The sequence below is a fragment of the Neltuma alba genome, unplaced genomic scaffold (assembly GCF_004799145.2).
Source record: "Neltuma alba isolate B1F8T4 unplaced genomic scaffold, ASM479914v2 tig00010294_pilon, whole genome shotgun sequence".
NCBI lineage: Eukaryota > Viridiplantae > Streptophyta > Magnoliopsida > Fabales > Fabaceae > Neltuma > Neltuma alba.
The window spans coordinates 839,156-864,329 of record NW_021635212.1 but is presented as its reverse complement, the minus strand read 5'-3'; the positions used below and the strand labels follow the sequence as shown (position 1 = coordinate 864,329).

The 25,174-nt window shown below is 32.9% G+C and overlaps 2 protein-coding genes and 1 pseudogene across 5 annotated transcripts; all 3 read left to right on the top strand.

Annotated features, from left to right (window-relative positions):
• Window positions 1–9,780: 9,780 nt before the first annotated feature.
• On the top strand, window positions 9,781–16,622 carry LOC114755588 (kelch-like protein 20). Its single transcript, XM_028944472.1, has 10 exons — window positions 9,781–9,952; window positions 10,062–10,243; window positions 10,338–11,114; window positions 11,252–11,329; window positions 11,529–11,829; window positions 11,933–12,132; window positions 12,547–12,623; window positions 14,748–14,849; window positions 15,995–16,178; window positions 16,533–16,622. Exons 1-10 carry the CDS (start codon window positions 9,781–9,783, stop codon window positions 16,620–16,622), a joined length of 2,163 nt encoding a protein of 720 aa, XP_028800305.1.
• Window positions 11,081–24,794, top strand: LOC114755535 (uncharacterized). 4 transcript variants are annotated; one of them, XM_028944430.1, is made up of 3 exons: window positions 11,081–11,087; window positions 11,581–11,583; window positions 24,339–24,794. In XM_028944430.1, the coding sequence occupies exon 3, from the start codon at window positions 24,358–24,360 to the stop codon at window positions 24,604–24,606; it is 249 nt and encodes an 82-aa protein (XP_028800263.1). In that variant the 5' UTR covers window positions 11,081–11,087; window positions 11,581–11,583; window positions 24,339–24,357; the 3' UTR covers window positions 24,607–24,794. The 4 variants fall into 4 exon arrangements, with proteins under 4 accessions (XP_028800263.1, XP_028800264.1, XP_028800261.1 ...); XM_028944431.1 differs by lacking the exons at window positions 11,081–11,087; window positions 11,581–11,583 and adding an exon at window positions 22,346–22,449 and having other exon boundaries at window positions 24,347–24,794; XM_028944428.1 differs by lacking the exons at window positions 11,081–11,087; window positions 11,581–11,583 and adding an exon at window positions 22,347–22,449.
• LOC114755586 (polygalacturonase-like) lies at window positions 19,104–20,444 on the top strand (annotated as a pseudogene).
• Window positions 24,795–25,174: the final 380 nt, after the last annotated feature.

Sequence of the window (25,174 nt, the reverse complement as noted above, 5' to 3'; positions counted from 1 at the left end):
ATTGTTAATTATTTTTAGTGATGACAAAATCAATTTTTTTATAGTATGGATACATGTGTGCACACATTTGTTTCCCGTTTATGAAGCACTAAGAATTACAGGTGAGAATTAAAGTTACAATTGAGAAAATAAATTAAAAGAGTGTTTAATATGAGAAATTACTTGATAATTAGGATTAGGCAAGTCTATGTGGGTGAGATTTGAGAAGACCACTTCCCCTCATGGTATTTGTCAATCCTACCTATTCAGGTTTGCTCAATTCCAAAAAGTAAGCAATCACTCATATTAAATACTTTTTAATGGATTTTTTTAATCACAATTTCAATTGTCACCTTTTATTCTTAATGTTTCATACCAAATGAGACTTGTGTGTTTACACACACATGACAATCAGTGGGGAAGTGGGGGAGGCTTGGCGGCCATGACCCCTTTCAAAGATTTTAATTTTTCTTTATCGTACAATGATATTATGCATTTCCCCGTTGCAAAAACAAATTATGAAAATTTCATCATCTGGAAAAGCATGCCCATTGGCCATTGCTGCTGAGATGGGAAGATTTAATGTAAAGTTGTAATTATTGGTCAATTAAAGAATAAAAACTAGACTTTTCAACCTCTAAAATTCACTTTTAAGTTCTGAAAAGTCGGATTTTTGAGCGTGTCCAACTCATGTTATTGTTGCAGCAGATCGGATTTGGATATTGCAAATAGCATATTATTGTTGGCTTTGTGATGTTATCTCTCAAATTTAAAGGTCTATGTTTTACAAGATGGAAGATGATTTTCTCGATGATTCAATGATTATTGTTTTACTTGAAAGTTTACCGCAAATATGAAAGTTGATATTTTTATGCCATGAAATATCGACATAACTAAAAAAAAATATGGATATATTTTTTTGATGATTTAATTAATTCTTGAGGTGATACTTGATTATTCTCAAGATACTACATCCGCTTCTTAATATGATATCTAGTTTGTAATCAAAATTAAATCTTATATTAAGGACAGAGGAAGTATAATTTATGATTCTCCATATATAGTTTGAGTTTTATAACAATCAATTGATTGATTAATTCTTGGTACGTTAATTAGCTATGGCAATGAGAGGTGAAGCTGCCAGATGCGTAAAGGTTTTGGATCCGAGCAAACAGTGCCTTCTTGCGAAGTGCCAAGAGGATTGCTTTAAGCTTAAAGGAGACCAAGCAGGTCGGGGAGTATGCGTAGAGAGTGTTAACCAGCCAGGCAGTTATGAATGCCAATGCATCTATAACTGTTGATCTCTCTCTCTCTCTCTCTCTCTCTCTCTATTCTCTCTTATTACTTACAAAATATTGCCGCTGGATATGCTATATATATGTGGGCGCGCGCTCGTCCTGTACACACTTTTGTGTGTATTTGAGTAGTAATACTATAATAAATAAAGGTTATGTGCGTGTTTAATAATGTTTCATCCCATCGTTAGTTATATCGTGTACTCCCTCCGGTGCATAATACAAGATGTTAGTTAATCTTATTCATGAGGGAGAATTGCTATGGAATCTCAAACAAGAAATGTAATTACTAAAAAATCTTAATGATAACAAAACAATATGCAATGACAAGTTTCAGAATAGTAAATGATAACTGTTCACTTGTTATTAAGATTCACGAATCAAGAAATGTTAGTTATGTTGTTAAATATATTTTAAATTGATAAAAGTTATTTATTTTACCCTTATGAAAAATGTGATTGAAAAATTCTTTCCTCTCTCTGTTGCATTTAAAATTCTCTTTCAGCCTTGTAACAAGGGGTAAAAATGAAAAACCGTCAATAATTACCTTGTCAATCTCTTATACTCTGGATTAAAAAAAATTTTCTAACAGACTTTTTATATTTTTGGACGGAAGGGATTATATACTTAATTACAGTGTACTATGTAGCTTAAGCAACACTCACAAGTAGAAATTAATTTTAATCATTTGTTTTCTTTTTGGGTGATATAGCTAGTTAGGTAGCAATTCAGCCAATAACAAAAATATAAAAGGATTACGTTCGGAATTTTGAATGCAAATCTTTTGTATTAAGTTTTGGTTCAGTTCCGCTGGCAAAAAATTTGTTTTTGGTTCAGTTCAGCAGAAATGAAAGTTATTGTTGATTTACATCCTCTTATTTTCTTTTAAATTTGTATTGCCATAAGTATCGATAATCAGTGTACCATAAGCAGCTCAATTCATTCCTCATATACTTACTCAAATCGTTGTACTTATGACTCTCATCACTAAATACTTTTCTTAAGACAAATAATCAAATTAGGTAGATAAATATGTTGATTAAAATTGGCTAAAGTTAATGCATATGTGAAAGATGCAACTTACTTTCCAAAACGACCTTATAAAAAAGGTGGGTGGGAGGGAAACGAGTGAAAAAAACTATGAGAGAGAGCAACTGGGGAAAAGAGATGATAGACAGTTAATGGTAAAACTCAGCCTTTGGGCATGAAGGAGACTAGCATAATGTTTCTATCAATTCATGATGACTAATTTAAGTAGATTAAAAAAATTTATTGAGTTAGTTATTTGTAATAATTAGGTGGTGTCTTCCCTAAAATATCCTTGTTAATTATGTATTAGTTAAAAATATTATTTGATTGAACTTTTAACATATACAACTACTATAAGAATTATTTGAAATAAATAAATAAATATGAGAGACAAAGTAGATTTGGACTTTATATTTAGAACCAAATTAAAAGTTAAACTAGCTCTAAGGACTGGAGTTAATATTATTTTTTATTTGCAAACAATGGCATCTAACATAACATTTTAGTTTGAGGCCCATTTGTTTGAGGTTTTATGAAAAGAATCACTTTTTTTTGTGGGAAAAAATGCTTTTAATGGAATTATATATGTTTATTTGAGACGTTGAAAATTTTCAGGATCTCAAAAAATACATTTCTAATTATTTGGAGAAGCTACTTTGAGCAGCCTATAAAAATAATCAAATGTGATGTATAAGATGTTTGAACCAAATAAAACAAAGTTTTATCGAGTATTAGTTTGGAAGCTTAAGAAAATAATTTACCTCTATAAAAATTATTATTATTTCTGGTTCTAAACATAAGATCTAGTTTGCAATACAAATTATACTACAAATTAGATTTTATATTTAAGAGCGGAGATAATATAACCCAACTGGCAATCGAATTCAATACCTGTGTCGGTTATAGATTTGTTCCTCTTAATATCAATCCAGGCACCTAATTTTCCTATATTCCTCTAAAATATTTACTCCCAAGGAATTAGCTATATGAGCTTAATTTGTCTTGTTGTGTAACATCAGTGCTAAAGATGATTGATTATTTGTTACTCCGTTCCTCCTTTTTTATAAACAATCTTGAACTAAATCACATAAATAAAGAAATTAGTCAAAATTGGTTAAAAATAAAGAATGTGTAAAACTTAAAAGCCCTTTCTCTAAAAATACTCTTATTAATAGAAGAGAGAGTACAAAAAAGAAAATAAGAGAATTATAATAATAAAGAGAATTATAAAAGACAGAGAATGTGTGGAAAGAGATTATATTAAAATATAATATTCAGGACATTGATTTAGAAAATGATGTTTTGGTAAAAAAAATATATATATATTAACTATTATAATAAGTCTTCAATAAGGGTAAAATAAAAGGTTTGCTATAATTAAAAATCTAAGATAATTTATAAATATTATTTATATTTAAAGATAAGAAAAAGACGATGATTATTAACACAAAGAGCATTATTAAAGACTTATCCAGAACATCATATCCCAGTACCTCTTTAATGTGACATATGAGACTGACTGTTGACTGCATTAAATAAAAAAAAACAAAAGAGGAATAAGTGGTCAGTGTAAAGAAGATTTGACTTGAAACTGGAGAAATAACTTCCGGCAAATCTTGATTCATTTTCGTAGAATCATTGCCTGATACTGATTTATGAAAGAATAAATAAGCACATTTGTTTCCATGAGATATATATGTAGATAAGAAAATAAAATATACTTCCATATAATTTTAAAATACTACTGTCATTTTTTTTTCACAATGTTTTGCCTAATAATTATCATAAATTAGTATTGTGAAAGCTTTTTTTTTTGGAGGGGGAAAAGACAAAAAAATACCTTCAAATATATAAAATTCTAAATCAGTGTTAGTGAAAAGCAAAATCTCATATCAGGACAGTGGTACTAATTTGGCATTTTCAAATATTGGCAAAAGACAAGTTTGCCTTTGATAAAATGACAAAAAGAAAGACAATGTAGAAAATAAGTTAGTGTGGTCTATTTATATAAACATATTGTCAATTAATTTGAAAGCGTAATCAACACACCTAATAATGAGATAATATTTGATTTGCCTAGGTTTTGCAATTGGTTTGGTTTGTAATGAATTTTATTGATTACTTATTGTCAATATATATAATTGTTGTTAATATATTTGCAAGAATTGTCAACAGTCCTAACCAGTTAACAACATGTTTGGTTTGCCTTGTGATAAATTTTCTTGATTTGTTGTTAGTACATATAAAAGTGTTGTTAATCTATTTTAAAAAGTTGCAACACGTCTAACAAAATTGTAATGAATTTTTCTAATTAGTTATTGTTAATACATATAAAAGTGTTATTGATCCATTTAGAAGAGTTGTTAATGCACCTAAAAAATTTGTAATGAATTCTCCTAATTACTTATTTTTAATACATATAAAAGTGTTGCAAATTTATTTGAAAAAATCGTCAACATGCCTAACATAGTTGTTAATATATTTATGTGATGGCAATTAATGTGTCCTATTATAAATTTTTCATATTACTTATAGCAAATACATATATTAGTGTTGTTAACCAATAAATATTATATAATTCAAATAGTGTCTTTCAAATACAAACAATCATCAGATGCTATATAGTTATTAAGAAGTTTAATGAAGTAGTAAACACCTAATTCATATGTTGTCATCACATAAATCTAACTAGCAACAACCGTGCTTACCATTTAGATAAGTGCTACCACTTTGTTTTCTTTTTTTATTGTTCAAAAAGTTTCAAAGCTTTAGCACTAATTTTTTTTTTGGTCACAAAAAATGAGTCAAAAGTCTCCATCAATCAAACTACACCATCTTCAACAAGGCATTCATATTTATGCACTCACTTTCTTTTATCTATATTATATATATGTATTTCTTCATCATCCTAATGATTCCTTAAGGCATAACTCAGGCCAACCTAGAAACAATAAAGACTGGTTAATCTTTGTAGAGATTATGCGCTCCTTCCCATTTCTTAATCATCAAGATAATTATTCACACTTCCGCAATTTGTATTTTGAGATAGATTCCAGTTCTAGGATGAACAACTAAAAAGATATTTTCAGTTCGTTGATTTTATTGTATGACAGAGATGACGAGAAGCAACCGGAGAAGAAGAAAGCCATGGATTTTGACCGAAACGAAGCCGTGTTTAAGAGTAACCATAAGTAGCAAGCTCAAAGCTATGATTGACTATTATATATAGCTTTAGGACCTTTATGCCGATATGAATGAGCTCCACCATTTGGGAACCAAAAGAGCTCATCGTCGTTCTACTTCTGCCTTCATTTCTGACAATGTGGGCTTTGAAGTTCTGATGCTAATGATGTCTAGATCGTTTTCTTCATATCTGTGCTATTGCTGGCTATGGATGAAGGAACAACAAAAAGAAGGTGAAAAAGGGAGAGAGAAAGAGTGAGGAGGGGGAGAGTTAATTCAACAGGTATAAAGCTGATAATAAGGTTGTCGTGGGAAAGGGAAGGAGAAAGAGCAAGGAGGAAAGGTAGAAATCTGAAAAAGAATAGGAAGGGAAAAGATTAATTAGAGGGCACGGTGGTAAATTAACAACATTCCAACATCCCAATTTGATACCCATGGCTTGATTTGGGATTGGTATAATTAAGGTAACTAATTTGGGCTTTACGAATTTTGAGGGCATTTTTATGGGATTTTGCCCCCTTTTTTTCGTACTAGTGAGGTGTACAAGTTGATTGCATTGAAATTAATGTGATAACTCCTTCCAATTATATTTATAAGCTTTGAATTTACGGAGGAATGTGATCTATTTTATAATTTTTATTATGGGTTTGTTTCAATATTTAATTCGTTTTTTTCTAATTTTCTTATTAATTATTTATTCTCTCTCATTGTATTTTTTTCATACATTTTTCATTTATTATAAGGACATATTTAAAAATAAAATTATATTTTTTACTTTTAACTAATTTTAAATAATTTTTTATTATACAAAAATTAGTTATTCAAGACTTATTGACAAGAGGAAGAAGTGATTCATTACAAAAGTGAGATTATCCATTTAGCAGGCAATTCACTCTTAGAGCTTGTTTGGGTGCCTCCAAAACTATGGTTTAGGAGGCAAAACCATGGTTTGGGTGGGATGTCACCCAAACAGCATCAATTTTGGGCTAATAATCTGAAACTATGGTTTGAGCCAAAACTATGGTTTTAGAACCCAAAACCATGCATAGTTTCAAGAGAAGTGAATCCATTCTGCTTCTGGTTCAAATTGGAGAATATGATTGTGTCTATCAAAGTAGATCTCAACAATAATATGACTTTAACATTTCTTAATTATTTTTTTATAAACATATTTAATCTTATATCTTATAAATATATATATACATATTAATTATTTATTAATTACATTATCTTATGTATTATTAATTATGTTGGTAAAAAATATATTATTAACAATTTTATTTCTTTAAATTAAAATATATCATAAAATCTATCTTTTATGTAATTATCATATTAACTTATGCTTTTTTTAATAATTTGTATATATAAAAAGTACTTCTGATAACAACTATCCAAACACTTTCACTTCTCAGAATTACTTTTTCACAAAATCTATTCTCCTCAGAATCTATTCTCCAAAAATTATTTTTCAAATCATAGTTTGGTTTCATCTAAACACTCCGTAAGGTACAAATTTTCACAAAATTTGTATATATAGCATGCATGTATGCTTCCTTGAATTGCCAAGATACAAGACCATTTATCAAACGCCGTTGAAATTATAGTCTTGGGAACTACTAGTTGAATTGATGGAAGTATAATATTATTTTAAATAAAAGAGATCTTCCTATTAAAACAAGAATAAAAATTTCAAGTTACAAGTTATTTTATATTTAGATAAAAAATATGTACGCATTTTTAAAAAAATGGATAATTGATATTTACTATCTTTAATATTTTTCAAGTGTATTTTAGTTTTGAAAGAATCCCATTTAATTTAATTGAAATATTAAAATTCAAAATCAGGGTCTTCACTTTTTAATAAATAAATGATTAATATAAATTTTGACCCTTCAAGTTTATCCTCATTTTGATTTTGGTCTTTCAAGTTTCAAACTATAGATTTTGGTCCCTCAAATTTTTTCCCTTTAAAACATCTTTATAATCCACTAAAAATTTGGATCATTTTTTCTCTTGAGAGATCACAAATTCACAAAAATAAGAGTAAATTTAAAAAACCAAATATTATATTCACCTAATAAATAAGAGTTAATTTCCCATCTACTTTTTCCTCCCAGAAGACGAATAGACGTGTGAGGGTAATAAGGTAAATACAGCGAGGGCTGTCCATTCATGGGTTTCACTTCTGAAATAGGAATGAAAGCAGAAATGGCATGGCACAACACAGTACCGTACTACTCAGTCCTTACCGTTTTCCTCCTTTTTTGTCTTCTTCTCATTTTCTTTTCTTCAGCCTAGACCATCTTCTTTCTTCTCCCGTTTCTTTGGTCGTTTTCATCTTCCTTTTATGAGCATGAAGAAATGAAACTTATGTGCTAAGTCTTCTATTGCTATATCTTCCCAAGTATGGCAATGCGCTTTAGAAGTTGGCTTCTTGGATTCCACGGATGAACTCTGAGAATTTGTAGTAGTCTCGCAAGTGAACTTGTATATATCGGTCTCCTTTTCAGATTCACCTTACTTAAGACACTCAAACCGAACTGCATTTTCGCTCTCAGGTCTTCAAAAGTTTCAAGTCGTCTTGGTGCGTGTTTGAAAGCTCGTTGAGAAGGTTAGACCACGTTCGTACTGGATTGCTTGTTATATTACACCTAAGGCGAGGTTCTTCAGTGCAGATCAAGTGAGTAGTGAAGCGAGTCTATTTTTCTTCAAACTTCTTCTGCCATCTTCTTCGCCTGGTCCTTTTATTTCTTCTATTTGCTGCTGGTTTTTCTGTGCGCGCCAGTGAGTTACTCAAGTCTGACCCTTGAAATGACTTGGTCAAGTGATCAGCGACCTGAGCATTTGAGTTAATCCAGCCTTAATCTCTAGAGGGATCTTCCTTTGCGATCCCGATGGCAGCTGCAATTTCAGAACAAACCTTTATAGATATTTGTGTATTGTTTTTTTTTTTTTTTTAATTCTGCATGAAGCTCAGGTATCCGCATCCTTTCATAGAATCCTAGGGCTAAAGCCTTTAACTCAGTTTTAGCGTTAATTCTTGTCACAACTGATTGTTTTTAGCTTCTTAAGATGACTAGATTGCCCCGGGCATAAACAGAGTATCCAGTAGGAGATCTTCTATCTAATATTGAACTTGCCTAATCTGCATCGTTGTATACTTCCACATTTCTTGTTTCAACTCTACAAAGTTTCAAAATTTCACAAGTCTTTAAGTATCTTAGGATTTTATATGCAGCCTCCATAGTTCTTTTTGTGGCTTGTTCATGAGCTGGCTCACAATGCTTATTCGGAGCCTAATGTCTGGCCAAGTATGGAATAAGCATATTAACTTCGATAAACCTTTCAAACCACACTCTATGCGTCTGCTTTAATCCATACAAAGACTACAAATCTTTGTAGGTTTGGACTTCTCCATCTGTTTGTTGGCGCGCTTTGCGCCTTTGCCTCTGTTTCTTCTGTAGAGTGTCTACACTTTGCTTCTGTCAGGCTGTGTCGTCCTTGTTTCCCTCACATTTTCATCTTCCAGATTTCTGGGTGAATTTTCATGGCCGTGTGAGGTTGTGTCTTGGTCATCAAGGAAAGCTCTTACCTTTCCAAGAGTTTTCTCAAAAAATTGAATCTTCTCCTTACTGAGCCTTTGATCATCAACTTCTTTTCTCTCATCTCATGAAGCGACATACCCTTTAACTTCAGCTTTCTGCTTCTGTTTCATATTTGGGGGATTTCCATGCAACTCCCAGCATATATTTCTAGTGTGCCCTCCCTTGTTATACTGGTCACACCAGCCTCTAGAGGCCCTTTTTCCTTTCTGATCAGTAACTGACACTTCTTTTGCGGCCAGTACAGATGCTTCTGGTTGCAAGCTATTTCCTTGGGTGAACTGCTTTCAGCTTTCCTCACACTTTACCATATTAAAAGCTTCAGATAGGCTGGCAGAGGTGTTAGGAGATAAATATTGTCGAGTCCAAGCAAAAATCCAGATGTGTATTCTCTCTCAACTACTTGCTTCTATTAGAAAGAATCAAGGCTGCATCTCCGCTTATGATGATCATACAAATCTACTTGTTGCCAAAGATGCATGAGTGAGAAGTAGTATTGGGTCACAGGTGCTCCGCCTTGCTTTAGGTTTCGGAGTGGTCTTCTAGCTTGAACTAGAGATGCTATGTTCTCTGTTGTTGAGAATGTCTGCCTCCTTCTATCCTAGATTTGTTTTTCGGTGTTGTTTTCCTTTGTTTCATCAATAATTTGTTTCAATAATTTAAAAATTCATGTTCTTTTCTACCTACAGAGAATGGGTGGTGGAAGGAAGACCAAGCAATATACATTGCCAGAGAAATCAAAAACATCATGGTCACTGAACTGTAGCACAAGTGCCAGAAATCTTGGGAAGGCTGAGTTGGCTGGAGTTATCTTCGGTTGCACAAACAATACAATGGAGGAATGCATTTCCAAACAGCTGTTTGGTTAGTTGATCTTTTTCCAAATTCCTAGTTTCTTAGCAAGCCACCATTGTAGTTGCTGTTCATAAAACAAACTGAATTTAATGTGAATTCACTTTAAATTGTGGAACAGGCCTACCAGCTTCTCATATCTCTTATGTAAAGCATATTCGACCTGGTTTGCCACTTTTCTTGTTCAACTACAGTGACAGGAAGCTACATGGTATATTTGAAGCTGCTAGTGAAGGGAAAATGAACATTAATCCTTGTGGGTGGAGTGAAAATGGTTCAGGTCGCACCCGATTTCCAGCACAGGTATTTCTTGATGTTACATAATAATTTCAAAATTGGTTTCATGCCAGTAATCATTTCCATTCTAACATACCTATTTTTTTGTCATATTTTTAAGGTAAGGGTCCGAATTCAGATGCAATGCCAACCCCTGATTGAAGATAAATTTGGTCATGTAATCATCGACAACTATTATGAATCAAATCACTTTTGGTTTGAATTAGACCAGAGTCAGACAAGTAAGTTGATTTCGATGTTTACAACTTCACCAGTTTTTGCAAGCAATGCCCTCAACGTTGAGAGAGTCAATTTAAATTTGAACCCTAACTCATCTATTGTGAGAAATGGGGATCATTCTACTGTGCATTCAAAGGCTCACATTAGACAAAGTTCTTTCAATACTCATGGTTTGGAGGAGGAAAATTGGTCACTGAACATATCAAACAATGAAGAAGCACATAGAGGGGGGCAAGCAGAAGAAATTTGTCTCCAATCTCATGATTTTGCTTGCAAAGACCAGAGTTTTTCCCTTCCTCAGAAAAAATGGAATGAACCATTTGCAAAATCAATCACTACTGACAGTATATCGGCTCCTTCATCTAGTAGTCTTGATTTTGATGGGAAAAGTAATTCTTTGCAAGATTTTGGAGGGGAATCTGGACAATTTTATGAAGAATTTGATGCCATGAAGCAGCACACGGAAACCCAGGGCTACTCTCTTGGAACAGACAATGATCCCTACTTTCCTCAAAAGGGTTCAATGGAGATCATGTCTCCTAAGACTAATACCTCAGAGGGGAATATTTCTTTGTTGGACAGAGCAGAGACAGGAAACTGTTCCTTGCCTGAAGAAGAGTTTGTTTCAGATGTCAATTCACAGTCTACTATGAACAAGGTAACTTGTCGTCTTCTGTCCTTAAACCCAGTTATGCAAATAAAATGCATTGATTTTTGTTCCCCCTTCCATTGGTTGATTTTAACGATCCCTACATAGTGTGATAGGACTTCTTCTTGTTGTTGTTGATTTTATAGATGCTAGAGGAAGTCCATCAGTTGAAGCTCAATCAAGTCAAACAGGATCAGAAAATTAGATTGTTGGAGGAGGAGTTGGTACGAATCCGACCATTATTTAAATTTGACTTTTTTGTTGGAAATAAGAGTTATTCTATTATTGGTGAGGAAATCAGAATGTATATTATTATTTTCTTCCATCGCCATTTGTACCTTCTGTACTTATAAATGATGATGCTCTTTGGCATGTCAAATGAAGCTGTTGTATTTTGTGCATTTTATTCATTGGCAAATTCAGGTTGAATCAAGAAGGGTGATAAAGAACTTGAACCAGCTATTGGAAATCTCAGAGCGTAGCTCACGTCAACAAACTGATCTTGTTAAGGAATCTGCGTCGAGTATTGGTAAATCAATACTAATAATAGGAGGTTTTGATGGGGTATCCCACTTATCATGTTTAGATTGTTATTGTCCTTCTCGTGATTCATTGGAGTACCTTTGTCCAATGAGTTCTATGCGCTCATATACTTCTGCTGTCAAGTTGAATGGTGAAGTTTATGTTATTGGGGGTGAATGCTATAATTCGTGGTATGATACAGGTATTGGATGCAACCTTCAATTATTCTTTCCCCTGTTTCATTTTCGTGCAAATTGTTTTTCTCTTTGCTAAATTGTTCTGAAATTTATTCTCTTGTTGTGAAGTTGAATCGTACAATTTGGAAAAGAACCAGTGGGTTACACGTCCTTCAATGAATCAAAAGAAAGGAAGTCTTGCTGGGATATATTTGAATGAGAAGATTTTTGCAATTGGTGGTAGCAATGGAGTACAATGTTTTTCTGAGGTTGAAGTATTTGATATCAATGTTGGAATGTGGATCCCCTCGAAATCAATGCAAGATAAGGTATTGCGAGCCTCCCTTAGTTTAATACATTAGACGTGCACGTTATAGACTGCATACATAAACATATGAGCATAAAAAATGCTTGATCTACACACTTGCTACTGAGAAGAAATTTATCAGGAAATGTCAACAGATTCTGCAAGAGTCAAATTCTGACATCCTATGTTGATTCTTGCCTTGAAATTTTTAATCTTAATACAGTTTCTGATCTTTTTGTTTTTTAAAAGAAAATTACAATGACTTTGTTTCTTGATAGTGCATAAAAAGCTTCATTGAATTGATAATTTTCTTGAATTAGTGTATGAATTACGAGCAATAAAAATTCAGTCACATTTTCTCCTCAATATCTATACTGTTAATTTGTTCTCGAATATGGTTTGCTTTGTTGACTAACATTTCACTTTATTCTGCCAGAGATTTTCCCTTGCTGCAGCAGAAATCAATGGTGCAATATATGCTGTAGGTGGATATGATGGAAAAGACTACTTGAAGTGAGATTTCCTTTTGGTTCTCCCCCTACAATTTTTTGCCATCTGACTGCTAGTGCCAGCATATTTTCAAATTTTACTTTTTTGCTTCATCTAAATCAGTTAGGCCATAGAGTGGTGGCGATGGAAACATATATCAAATAATAGCCATGAATATATATCCTCATTACTGATATACATGTTTGGGATATGTCTGGGAGAAATGATTGTTGAATTTCATTGATAGGGGCATAAGATTTTTTATCTCCCAAAAACCCAACTTTTCTGAATCATGAAAATTCTAAAGTAACCTTTTAAGTTTAATTTCTTTATATCTAATAATATTTGTTCTGGGTTGAATGCTTATTTGGGTGCATGACATTTATTGCTTGCTTTCTATACCCTTCCTTTTGATGGGTGGAGATAATTTCAGTGCTATTAGCTGAAACTTGTTTTTATCTCCCTTCATTTAAGTCCCGTTACAAATCCAATTATTTCTCAGACCAGAGGCACATTTAACTGTGGTTCTCAAGTATTACTTTCATTCATTATGGTAAACTTTATGTTTGGTTTTGACTTGCCTAGAAGTCTTAAGTAGATTTATTGCAGCTTGCTTACCAATTGATGTGTAATTGAGTATGAGTGTATAATATGGTTTGGAAATTAGCATAATAGACTTCACGGAACTTTAATGACGATATGGTTTTCTAAAAAATTTTCTTGTTCTATTTAAAATACGAGAAAGCATACCAGAAGCATAGATAATAAAGCTAATAGCCAGAGAACAGCAGTTCATCAAAGTATTATTTCCTTATCAAAACAGATGCAGGGCTTAAAAATGTTAAAAGAAAATTAGTCGTGTAGCTGAACAGAAACACAGGAAAGAATAAAATGGAGCCACACGACTGCACTTCTATAGGCCAGAAACTATACAAAATTCAGCATGCCTTTCTCAGCCTTGCTCTTTCCTTCTTATTCCTTCTTAACAAACTGTTATCAGCTTAAATTATAGAAATCAACTGATTTATTCATGTGTCCCTGTTGACTTCCCAGCCCAAAGCGTATTGTCTTTGTTTTCCTTCTCTAATGTTACTCCTATCATACAACTTGGTAATAACTAATAAGAGTCCATCAGCTTGGTTATCGAACTCTTTTTTTCTAAATGGTGTCACTAACTTTTGCAGACCATGACTAGATATAACTGTATGTAGGAGTTTGTAGAAAACTACAACAACAACAACAACAAGCCTTATCCTACTAGGTCAGGTCAGCTACATAAATTACACAACGCCATTGTACTCTATCAACAACCAAGTTCTTAAATATGTTGTTAACCAGAAGGTCTCATTCAATACCCTCATTGAGTATTCTTCTCGGTCTTCCTCTGCTCCTTTTTATGGAACTCTATATTGTCTGATCTACTCTCCTCACTAGGGGCCTTAAATGGCCTTTTCTGCATATGCCTAAACTACCTCAAGCGATATTTAACCATTTTCTTTTCGATAGGCGTCACACCGACTCTTGTTCTGATATTTTCGTGTCAGATGTTATCTTTTCTTGTATGACCACACATCTATCTCAACATCCTCATTTCTACTACCCCAACTTTATGCTCTTGTTTTCCCTTTATTGCCCCACATACACAACAATACAACATAGCTGGTCTTATAGCAGTTTGATAAAATTTTGCCTTAAGCTTTGCAGGTACCTTCTTATAGTAAATAACTCCGGTAGTCTTCCTCCACTTTAACTGACCAGCTTGTATGCTATGAAAAACATCTCCATCAATTTCACCATCCTCGTGTACAATGGATTCTAGATATTTAAACTTTGATACTTGGAGTTTGTAGAAAACTAATTTGTTTAATTTCTTTGGAGGAATTCTATTTTATGATCGTCTGTAATATACCCAAAACGAAGTACTTTGATTCTTTCATGTGACTATTAACATAAGCTGTGGGAGGTTTCTTTATATAACTGTAAGTATCACTTTTCAAAAGCAAATGGTGGGAAGATTAGAAACTGAAAAGGATTCAGCTTTTATTCTTCCTTATGCAACTATGTTCAAAACTTGTCATTTTATGACTCGTTTCTTTGTCCACGCTAATTTTGAGTAACAATTCCTTTATTTCTCCAATATAATAACAGATCACTGGAGAGATATGATCTTCGGGAACCTTCATGGAGAAGACTTGAGAGTATGTCCACAAAGAGAAGCTGTCATTCTTTGGCAGTCCTCAACGAAAAGCTGTAAGTTGACTTCCTATTTTACCTCTTATTGCTCGCCCATGTTTGTAATTAAGCCACTGAAAAATAGCGCAACTTCATGATGGGAAATAAACAATAGGAAGGATTTATTTAGTTGTTAGTGATTTATTAATGCGGCTATATTTCGTTTCCCACAAGGCTTTCTTTGATTGTTTCCTATTTTATGAGTTCTCTTGCTTGAAGTTTAAGTTAGGTTTAAGTTATTATTTTTAATGATTGTTCTTAGGGCACTATACGTAGACCTAGGATTATTTTCATTATAGACCTTTTGATGAATTAAAAGATTGAGTAGTTGCTGTCTATTTCTCCCTCCTTTCTCCTTCTCTTCTCTCTTGTCCTGCATCAAAGGGCCGCATGGAATGAACTCATAAAACAACCATGGAGTCATCGTCCCGGGTTGGTGGGGTAAGTTTCATATCAGTTGTAATCAAAATATAAAGGTCGTGAAGAGATCAGTAATTTAATCAGAAGATAAAAGTAGCAATCCCAAAGTCAATGGAAGCTACATTTACGCTGTAATTTAGCATCCCTTTCCCCTCCTTTCTTTTCTTGATTCCCTTTCCTTCTCTCAACTCCCATGTATGCAGAATGGGAGAGTAATACCTGGTGTGTGTTTAGCGGAAGATATAGAACATTTGTCTTAGAAATCTGCTAACAACAAGAAGCTCAGGAATGATACAGAGATATGCATGCGTAGTTTTATTTGAATCGGTTAGATAAAACGTTTGAAGTTTGTTGTAATTTTGGAGAAATTCAATTCTATGATAGTCTTCCATTGAACTTGCCATGTGTCCTCATTCCATAGAATTCAATCAATATATCTAAAATTATGAATGATAATATTCACACTTAAAAATGTGTTTTTATGTATCTTTAAATTAAATTAGCGCCATTCCTACATGCGAGGGGGCAAGCCACTCGAGTAGTGAGGAGTTTTCTTGCTTTATTGTCTACTTTTTCTCTTCAAAGTTCAGTTCCATTTATTTTCTTTCTTCATTTTCCCATTTCAATCCTACCAAAAAGTCTTCCATCATATCAAACGGGCATAACAACAATTTTGGAGGGAGACCTGGGTTCACATCACAAAAAGATGTTAGATACTGAACATCAAAGTAATTTCTCTGCAGATATGTCATTGGTGGTTATAATGGCGAACAGATGGTCTCAACAGTGGAGGTGTATGACCCTCGTGTGAATCACTGGACGATGGTTGAATCAATGAATAATTCTAGGGGATTTTCTTCAGCTGTTGTTATTGGAAACTCAATTTTTGCCATGGGAGGTTTGGTTGAAAATAATGTTTCTAACAAGGTATGTGACATCCCTCTGTTGAACTTCACCGGGAATGGGTTGAGATTATTTGATATTTTGTAAGTACTGATTGAAATTCTGGAAACTAATGTCATGGTAGCCTATCCCAAGCATCAATTTCAAAAGCACTTCAAATTGGGTGATTCTTGTTTTATTCGTAGCTGCCAGTGAAACAGATCATGGCTTTTCAAGGAGCCATATCCTTAAATCTGGATCAGCTCAAAAATTAGGATGTCTGAATTGAAACATACAACAGATATATCAGCCAGAAATAATTTCTGCTTCCCCAATTTCATAACCTCATGGTACTACGCTGAAGTGCTGGATTATTGCTTTGTTTTCCGATAACCTCAGGTGGAATATTACACGGAGACTCAAGGCTGGCGCTCTACTAATCTTAAAGCTCTTGGCAAGCGATGCTCCTTCTCTGCTGTAGTCCTGTGAGGGTATGGTTTTACTTTACTGTATATATGTTCCCCTTCTCAAAAAGATTAACTTGCCCTCATTTTTCCTTACGTGGCTGCACATAAAGTTTAACTCAAGATCTTATTATCTGAAACTACCACAGGTGTCTTAACTCTTATTCTGGAAACATTAACCTTGTTTGGTTTTTTTGGTAAAACAATGACTTGTCCTTCATTCTGGAACAACAAGCAAGTAGGGGACGAGACTCAATGAAATGAAATGTGTTAATGAGGTTTTGTTCTCTCCGAAAGTAGTTAGCGTTGACTTTAGGTTCGAGGTTTATTTGGGAAATTGTAAAGAGTATGCTGTGTTTCGGAAAAGGAAGGGGGGGAAATACTGTAGACAATATCTTGGCTTGCATGGATCCTAGTCAGCACATAAATTGTGTTGTTCTGTTCTTATTAGATCTTAATGTAAATTTGAAGAGGATGAATGTTAAAAATCTTCATCTTGATGTGCAATCCTAAGCTAAGCATTAATTAAATTTAAGTTTCTGAACGCTTTGAAAGCTGATCCAGAAACTTGAAGCTCTATTCTTATCATTTAAAAGAATTTTTTTAAGCTGTTTCCTTGTTTATAAAATTAGAAACTAAGAGGATGTAGAACTTATATTCATAAAATTGAGCCAAATCATGACTAATGTGAGTAAGCATCTGTATTTATAGGAGATTTCTTTTTTAGAGATAAACGCTCACAATAGACAAATGCAAGTTAGTAAATATTTGCAATTAAAATAAATGAATTATAAAGAATAGAGGTATAAGTTGTTGTCTCAGGGACAATTGTAAATTAATAAAAGCTAGTAAACACTAAAACACCTACTAATACAATATGTAGTAAAAATCTAACTATGTTGCTGTTTATTCATGTTAAGTTGGAAAAAAAACCCATTCTAAACCTTTTCTAAATCATTTGAAGCGTTTTGATTATTTGAAAAACTCGATCTTGCTCTTTTACAAGAGATCTAAAAAAAACCAGGTGTCTAAGAAACTAAAGATTAAACTTTCTTGATCTAATCTTGCTAGCCTTCATGTTATTTCGTTCATTGTGCTATATTTCTTCCAATTTTCTCTCATTTTTCTCCTTATCTTTATCCACTTCTTCAACTTTCTTCTCTTCTCCTTCATGTTATTAAATCAATTAACTTTGATAAAACTATATAAACAGGTTCAACCGCATATCCAATTTATTAAATCAAGTAAGCATGATATAAATATTGATAACATATAAGAATTAATATCATGCACATTTTTTGCTCTCGAATTAACATAATCAAAACTAAACATATACTAACAGAAATAAGCTATATATTTGGTTTGAAAAAAAGCCTAAAAACATCCGTATTTTTATTGTGCACATGATTAACTAAACATCTATAAGTACCAAAATAATAGCTCCAGTTCTTAATATAATAGTTAGTTAACTAATTTGAGTAGATTAAAAAAAAATTAGTTATGTTGGTTTTATTGGCCAGAACTATTATTGTTACAAGGATTACCTTGGAAAAAAATTAATAAATATGAGAGACAAAGTATATTGAAATTTTATATTTATGACCAAACTAAAAGTTAGACAAGTTCTTATATTAAGGACTGTAGTATTATATTCTTGAGGATAAAGATAATCAAAATGAATTTTGAAGTAACAGTTCAAATTTCTAAATTCAAAAGTGGATAATGACTATTTGGTTTTATGTCCTCGAACAAGGTTGTTCCCTTAGTTTGAAAGAAAATATTGAAATTTAGCAAAATTCTAGTTATACTTTCTTAAATAGCCAAATATGAATCATAATTGTTAAATAAACGGACTTTGGTTGTATGCTTGTTTAAAGAAAAACAACTACAGATTTATAATTTAATTATTTGGCTGTTTATATTGTTTCTTCAGTTTTACCACAACAGCATAAATAGATCTCTGTGTTATGGGGTTTCACCACCTCATACAACTCTAGTAGACATTGTTCGAATTTGAACGAGAGAGGGAAAAGGCTTATAAAGAATTCAAAGAAGAAGAACTAAATATGGATGCAAATTTGAGAATTATTTATATTTCTGCTTTATTCTTACTACCAGCTTCTTCAATTTAGCCCAGCCTGTGTTTTTTTATATAAAAAAATACGGTGGAGCACCTGATCGAGATCTAACCTCAGTATGTATTTATCTCTTCAATTCCTATTTTGAATGTTCACTACAACAACAAAAAATGGGACAAAAGAACTACTCTTCATTACAAATTGATTTTGCAACAGATTATCCCTCTGTAAATATTTCTTTGGTGGCTTATTCACAAAATTTCAATCTCAAAACTTGTAGGACAAAAAATAAATTTTGTCATAATTTTTTTTGTTAACACAAGTATATCTACCTACAATTTTTTTTATATTACAATTTATTAAAATACACTCGAGTTGTTGATTGATGTTGACAAGAGCTTGGAAAGAGCACCGAAAGCAGCTTGTTCATGAGTTCATCAACAAGTGCAAGCAAAATTTCTGTGGCCAAAGGTACATTCAATTTGAGACAAATAGATTTTAATAGTCCTTGCAAAGCTCCGATTGAACTTCACATTGAAGGTAACATTATAGCATCAAAAAACCCTAATCAATTCAGTGGAGATGTTCAATGGCTTAGATTCGGATACATTGATTCCTTTACTTTGTCTGGTAGTGCCACTTTTGACGGTCAAGGCTCAATAGCTTGGAACCAAAATAATTGTCATCAAACTTAGAATTGCAAAAAGCTTCCCATGCTAATTAATCAATTTTACTCATGAAACTTACAAACATGTGTGAATTTCTTGTAGGGAGAATTACAATGAGGTCCCAGGCAAGGAAAACAATTAAGAAACAAGTCCTAGAGGTTGTCATTCTCACTATAAGACTTATCATTATAGACTGATGAGGTTGTTATTAGGACTTTTTAGTAATTATTTCTCTTATGTGGGACTTGACTGTAATTCTCCCTTTCTTGTATCATCATTTTTTAATTTCTACTTAAAATATAACAAATGTATATTTTCTAAATAATAATATGAGTATATATTTTAACATCATGAGTGAATTCTCTCATTTGGTTAAAAAATAGGTTAACAGAAAGAAAGAAAATTATAATGATTTGTGTTTATTTTGTGTTGCCTATCATTTTATCTCTTTTGAATAAAACTTCTTCTTGTAATAAAAAAAAAATTCTAAATCTATAATGCACTAAATTTTTTAGAAGTCTACCTTTTTTTTTTAAAACTCTTCTAGAATTTTGGTTTCAACTTCATGAACAATTCAGTCATCCAGGACATAACATCAAAGCATAGCAAACACTTTCACATGAATGTTCTAGGATGCTAGAATATTACATTTAGCAAATTTTCCATTGCGGTCTCAATAGATAGTCTAAATACAGAGGGAATCCACAGTGGAAGATCAACAGAAGTAAAAATACTTGACTAAAACATTAGAACAGGAGATGATTGTATCTCATTTGGTGATGGAAATAGACAAGTGATTGTTGAGAATGTGACATGCGGACCTGGCCATGGCATAAGTGTTGGAAGCCTTGAAAAACATGAAAGTGAAGAACCTGTAGAAGGTTTGGTAGTAAAGAATTGTATTTTTAAAAACACCGACAATGGTGTAAGAATCAAAACTTAGCCTGATACTTCAATAAAAATTCTGGTATCTCAATTGTGTTTTGAGAATATTACCATGATTAATGTCACAAATCCTATAATATAGATCAAGAATATTACCTATGGAAGCAATCTCTCTCTCTCTCAAAATGGATACATATTTATACATGTAAAAAATAGTAAACAATACAAAATTAATTTAAATCTTAAACAAGCATCTTAAAATGCAAATATGCGTTTCAAAATATTCGAAATTTATCGAAAGGAAAAATTGTATTTGCGATGCGAATTTTGGAATTTTACGGGGATATCCATATGTTTGTACTGTTTATACTGTTTGCTTTTTGATGTCTCATTTTTTAGGTTCTCTATCTATTTTTTACTACGTAATTTATCTTTTCTTTCTTCTTTCTTGCATTGTGAGTTGCTATAATAGACCCCATCGAAAGTAAAAGACAGTGGAGTTTCCTTCAAGAATATCAGAGGTACATCCACAACAAAGGAAGGAATAATCCTAACTTGTAGTGGTAGTGTCCCATGTGAGAAGATAAAACTCACAAATATTAATCTCAAATTCAATGGGACTGCTGCAATTCCTACTTGTAAGAATATCAAGTCTTTGGTGGCAATATGCCAACTCGTACTCCTGAGAATATATTATATTGATTCATCTAATTAAAAATATCAATTGTAATTCAAACTATTATTGTCCGTTTTTACTTCAAAAATTATAATGTTTTGACACATGTCAAGCCCCAAATCTATGGAAAAGTACAAACCCAAAAGGGAATGCAAATAATGCAATGGGGGTAACACAAAACAAAGGGAGAAATTAAGATTAAAACCAAAAGTATTTAGCGGTGAATTTGGGTTTGAGGTTTATCATGGGAAACCGTAAAAAGTGTTTTACAAAAGGAAAAGGAAAAGGAAAAAAAAAAATACAGTAGACATGGATCCTAGTCAGCATATAAATTGTGTTGTTTTGGTCATATTAGATCTTTATGTAACTCTGCCATTTTGTTAAAGATCTTATTCTTGATGTGCGTATCTAGGTTAAACATTAGTTAAATTTAAGTTCAAACATTAAGATTGATTTTCTGAACATTTTTAAAGCTGATCCAGAAATTTGAAACCCCCTTATCATTCAATTTTTTTTTTTTTTAAAGCTGTTTCGTTGCTTATAAAACTGAAAACTAAGAGGATATAGAACTTATATTTATAAAATTGAGCCCAACTAACTACTTCGATCAGAGAAACCAATCATCATATTTGTGTAGTTTAATTGATATATGAAATGGGCAAGTTAAAAATTCGGTTAAAAATCAATGAAATGGATAATAAATTAATAAATAAGGGGAAATTGATCAGGCATTGGAAGAAGAGGAAAAATCAATTGCAAGAATGGAGAAAAAGCATAATAAGAAAATTTCTTGAGAAAAAAATAATGTTGGCAAAATTTTGAATGATATAACATGGATTGGTTCTTACATGCTTTCTCAATCATTTTCCATCCTTGTTTCTGTCCTAGGTTTGTTTGTCCTCCCTCCAGTACTTAATTTAGTAACCATATAACTAATTTAGAAAGATTAAAAAATTAATTAAATTAATTATTTGTAAATAAAAAATATATTAGTTTTCTCTAAAATATTTTCTTCAATCATTTTTATTGGAACTCCCTCCTTGATTTGATGGAATCTTATTAACATGTTTTTTGACCAGCAGAATCTTATTAACACGTGCAACAGAGATAATTTTAATATATATATATATATAAATATTTGGGAGGATATAGATTTAAGATTTTACATTTAGGATCAAAGAGAAATCTCCCAACTTCTATTGAAAAAATAGCTCTAGTAACTAACTCTTACATTTTTCTAAATCCTAATTGTTATTTATTGCATCTCATAATAACATAACAATGGTCTGGCAAAAAAAAAAAAAGTAATAACATGATAACGGCAAAATATATAATGTTAAAAAATCCTTATAGATATATTTTAGGAGTATAAAGCCCAATCTAGCAACAGATGGGCCTTAGGCTTGTTTCATTTTAACTTCTTTTTCCTGAACTGGGAGAAGGACGGGGAGGTGTCTAGTGGTTTCCGGGATAGGCTGAGGCGATAAAGCAAGCGGGAACAAACCAGGGAGTCGAAATCCGATAGGCTTGGAGTTGACTTCGAAGGTGACATACTTATTCTGATTCTCCTTTATATGTCATTTGTAGCCGAATTACGAGTTGGGGATTGGACTTGTAATCCTCCGAAGATTTTGGTTTTTGCGTTCATTACAATGTAGCTGTATCGTCCCCTTCTCCCCTTCTCGGTCGTTGGGTTTTGATTTGGTAATGAGAGGGAACGGTCTCATAATGATTTCCATGTCGTGTTATGATCGTTTTAAGTTTGTTTTATTAGTAATTTTGGGGGTACAGGATTTTGATCTTAGGATTACTTATGTGGGTTCCGAAACTTTACTTCTATGTTATTTTGCCTAAAATTCCAAGCCTGCCGTGCAATTGCTTTTACCATGTTTAAGAAAAGTCCGTGGTGCGATGTTATGCAAATTGAAAGTGATGATTAATGTTCTATGGTTCATACGACGTGAACTTGCCTTTTGATTAGGCTTTGTGCTTTCCCACAGGAATGCTTACTGATTACTTTTGGTATTGTTGCTATGGTAAAGTTTCTTTTATTTTATTTTTTCTAAAGAATTTTCGGGGGTCAAAACACTGTTGCCTCCTACTTATTGTTCTTGAATCCATGAGGGCACTGGCAGTGAGGATGATTATTATTGGAAGATCATTGGTGGACTTTAAGCACTGCAAAATAAATAAATAATTTTTTTCCCAAAAAAACTATGGCTTGATTCTCTAGTTGGTCTACATACATTGTATGAACTTAATCTTATGTTAAGGTTTATTTTCCCAAATTAAAGAATCCCTCCAAGTTCCAACAGCAGCCTGAGGGTCATGGACTCATGGGTTGATGCTTCCACCTATTTTAAGCTTGAGAGAAGGATCCTTTGGCTCTGGGTTTGCATGTGAAAATTGTCCTTCCTGCTGTGAATGCATTAGTTCAGTTAGTTCTATTTTGGCTTGATGAAATGATCACTTTGCATGAGAAAAGCTTGTTGTAGTGGCCGTAAATGTGTAGGTACTGTTCAAGTTCCTAAATGCTCCATATTCACATACTTTTCTGCCTCAGTGGTCGAATTTAGCTGCTGCACGGGTAGACTCTGTTTTGAGATTTTAAGATTTACCAAATACCTTCATATTTATGAATTTAGGTGATGGAGTGACCGTATTAATTACAATCTTCGTTGGCGGATGGATGGGGGATGAGTTCCTTACACTCCTTCATTTAAATTTTTGAAGTGCGATGTGCCTAAGAAAATTGAAGTTTCTGTGTCAGTTTGGGGAACTTAGTCCTTCGTTAATCTGCAAAAGGAAATCATGATAAAGACCATGCAGATTAATATAAGGCAAAATGTTTAGCTAGACTGATTCAAGGAGATTTCCATGCACGATATGTGTCCATATACATCCTTAGCTCCATCCTTCCCTTACCATATGCACCCCTTTGCTTGTTGTGTATACAAAGTATACAACAATGTCATATAATTATGTGGGAGTTAGTTATACATTTTAGAGGACAGTCAAAAGCTTAAAATAAGGTGATCCAGAATTCATGATGCCATTGTAAGGTGTTTTTGTGAAAATACATTCCTTTTCCTTTCTCATGTTTGTGCTTTGACATGTCTATTTATTATTGGCATTTCACTATAAAGATCATTGTTAATGATCTAAGGCATTTTAAGTTTTGCACTTATGTTGCAGTGTTTACCTCGTTGAATTAAACAATTGGAAGCCGTGGATGAGTTTAGAATGCGTAAGTTGACTAAATGTGGAGGGGGTATAATTTTGGGTTACTACAGCTAGATAACCAAATAACCAATATATAAGGCTTGTTTGCCTCTTGTAATGATTGCGTATGTTGACCATTTTACTTAGTTCTGCATGAAGCATCACTTTTCCTTCTTTTTCTACTCTGACCCTTTTGTTGTCCATCGATTAAGCTCATCAGGGTGCTTTGGCATGGGAAACAAACCAGCAAAACAAGAAACAGATGATGTGATATTATTGAAGATTGCCCCTCCTTTGGACCGGGCGTATGTAAAATGGCTTGCCAGAGATGTTGCTAGAATTCACGGCTTTACTCCTAAACGTGTTCCTGCTGTGAAGCCTCCAGATCATTACGTTGAATACATGCAGATGAATGGATGGTTGGATGTGAGTTTAGATGATCCTGATCTTGCCCATTTATTCAAGAAGAGCGACTCCTAATCGGCTAACTGATAAAACTGATAAAAACACCGAAAAGGGAACAAAGACAGCAAAGTTGTGTCATGCAGACGGATTTGGATCCTCTCCTCATCCTTTTTCTCCTTTTTCCCATGTAGGCTACTCGCTGGGAATTAATGCTCCATTAAGATTTCCAACACTGTATAGCAAGTCAGGCGGCACAAGTGCAACTGTTTTTTTTTTTTTTTGACCAGACAAGTGCAACTGTTTTATGTATGAATGTTTTTAACTTCTCTGTGCCCTCTGTTAACAAACTTATGTTCAGTGCAATGATATGGTTGAACTAGTTCCCTCTAAAGAAGGCCTTGAAAATGGAAATATACCAGAGTTTCAATCTAGTGAAGAGGTCACGTCAAATTCTTTCAAGTTCTCATACTAGTGCTCAGAGTTGGTTTATCTTCTCATAGGTTTCCAATTTTTTCCATTTGGATGCTTCTGTAGTTTTGTCAGGTTGGATCAAAGTTGAGTCATTATTGAACCAAAACTTGCAATTAAATTGGGAATTCTTAGAAAATTGAACAAGTTTTGGGCTTGATAGAAAAATGGAGAA

Bases quoted from the DNA above. Each gene is read 5' to 3' on its own strand.
- LOC114755588 (XM_028944472.1), top strand. From the start codon at position 9,781: ATGGGTGGTGGAAGGAAGACCAAGCAATATACATTGCCAGAGAAATCA. The intron at 11,115-11,251 runs GTAACTTGTCGT...TTGATTTTATAG, and splicing joins CACAGTCTACTATGAACAAG to ATGCTAGAGGAAGTCCATCA. The intron at 11,830-11,932 runs GTATTGGATGCA...CTTGTTGTGAAG, and splicing joins TAATTCGTGGTATGATACAG to TTGAATCGTACAATTTGGAA.
- LOC114755535 (XM_028944430.1), top strand. From the start codon at position 24,358: ATGGGAAACAAACCAGCAAAACAAGAAACAGATGATGTGATATTATTG.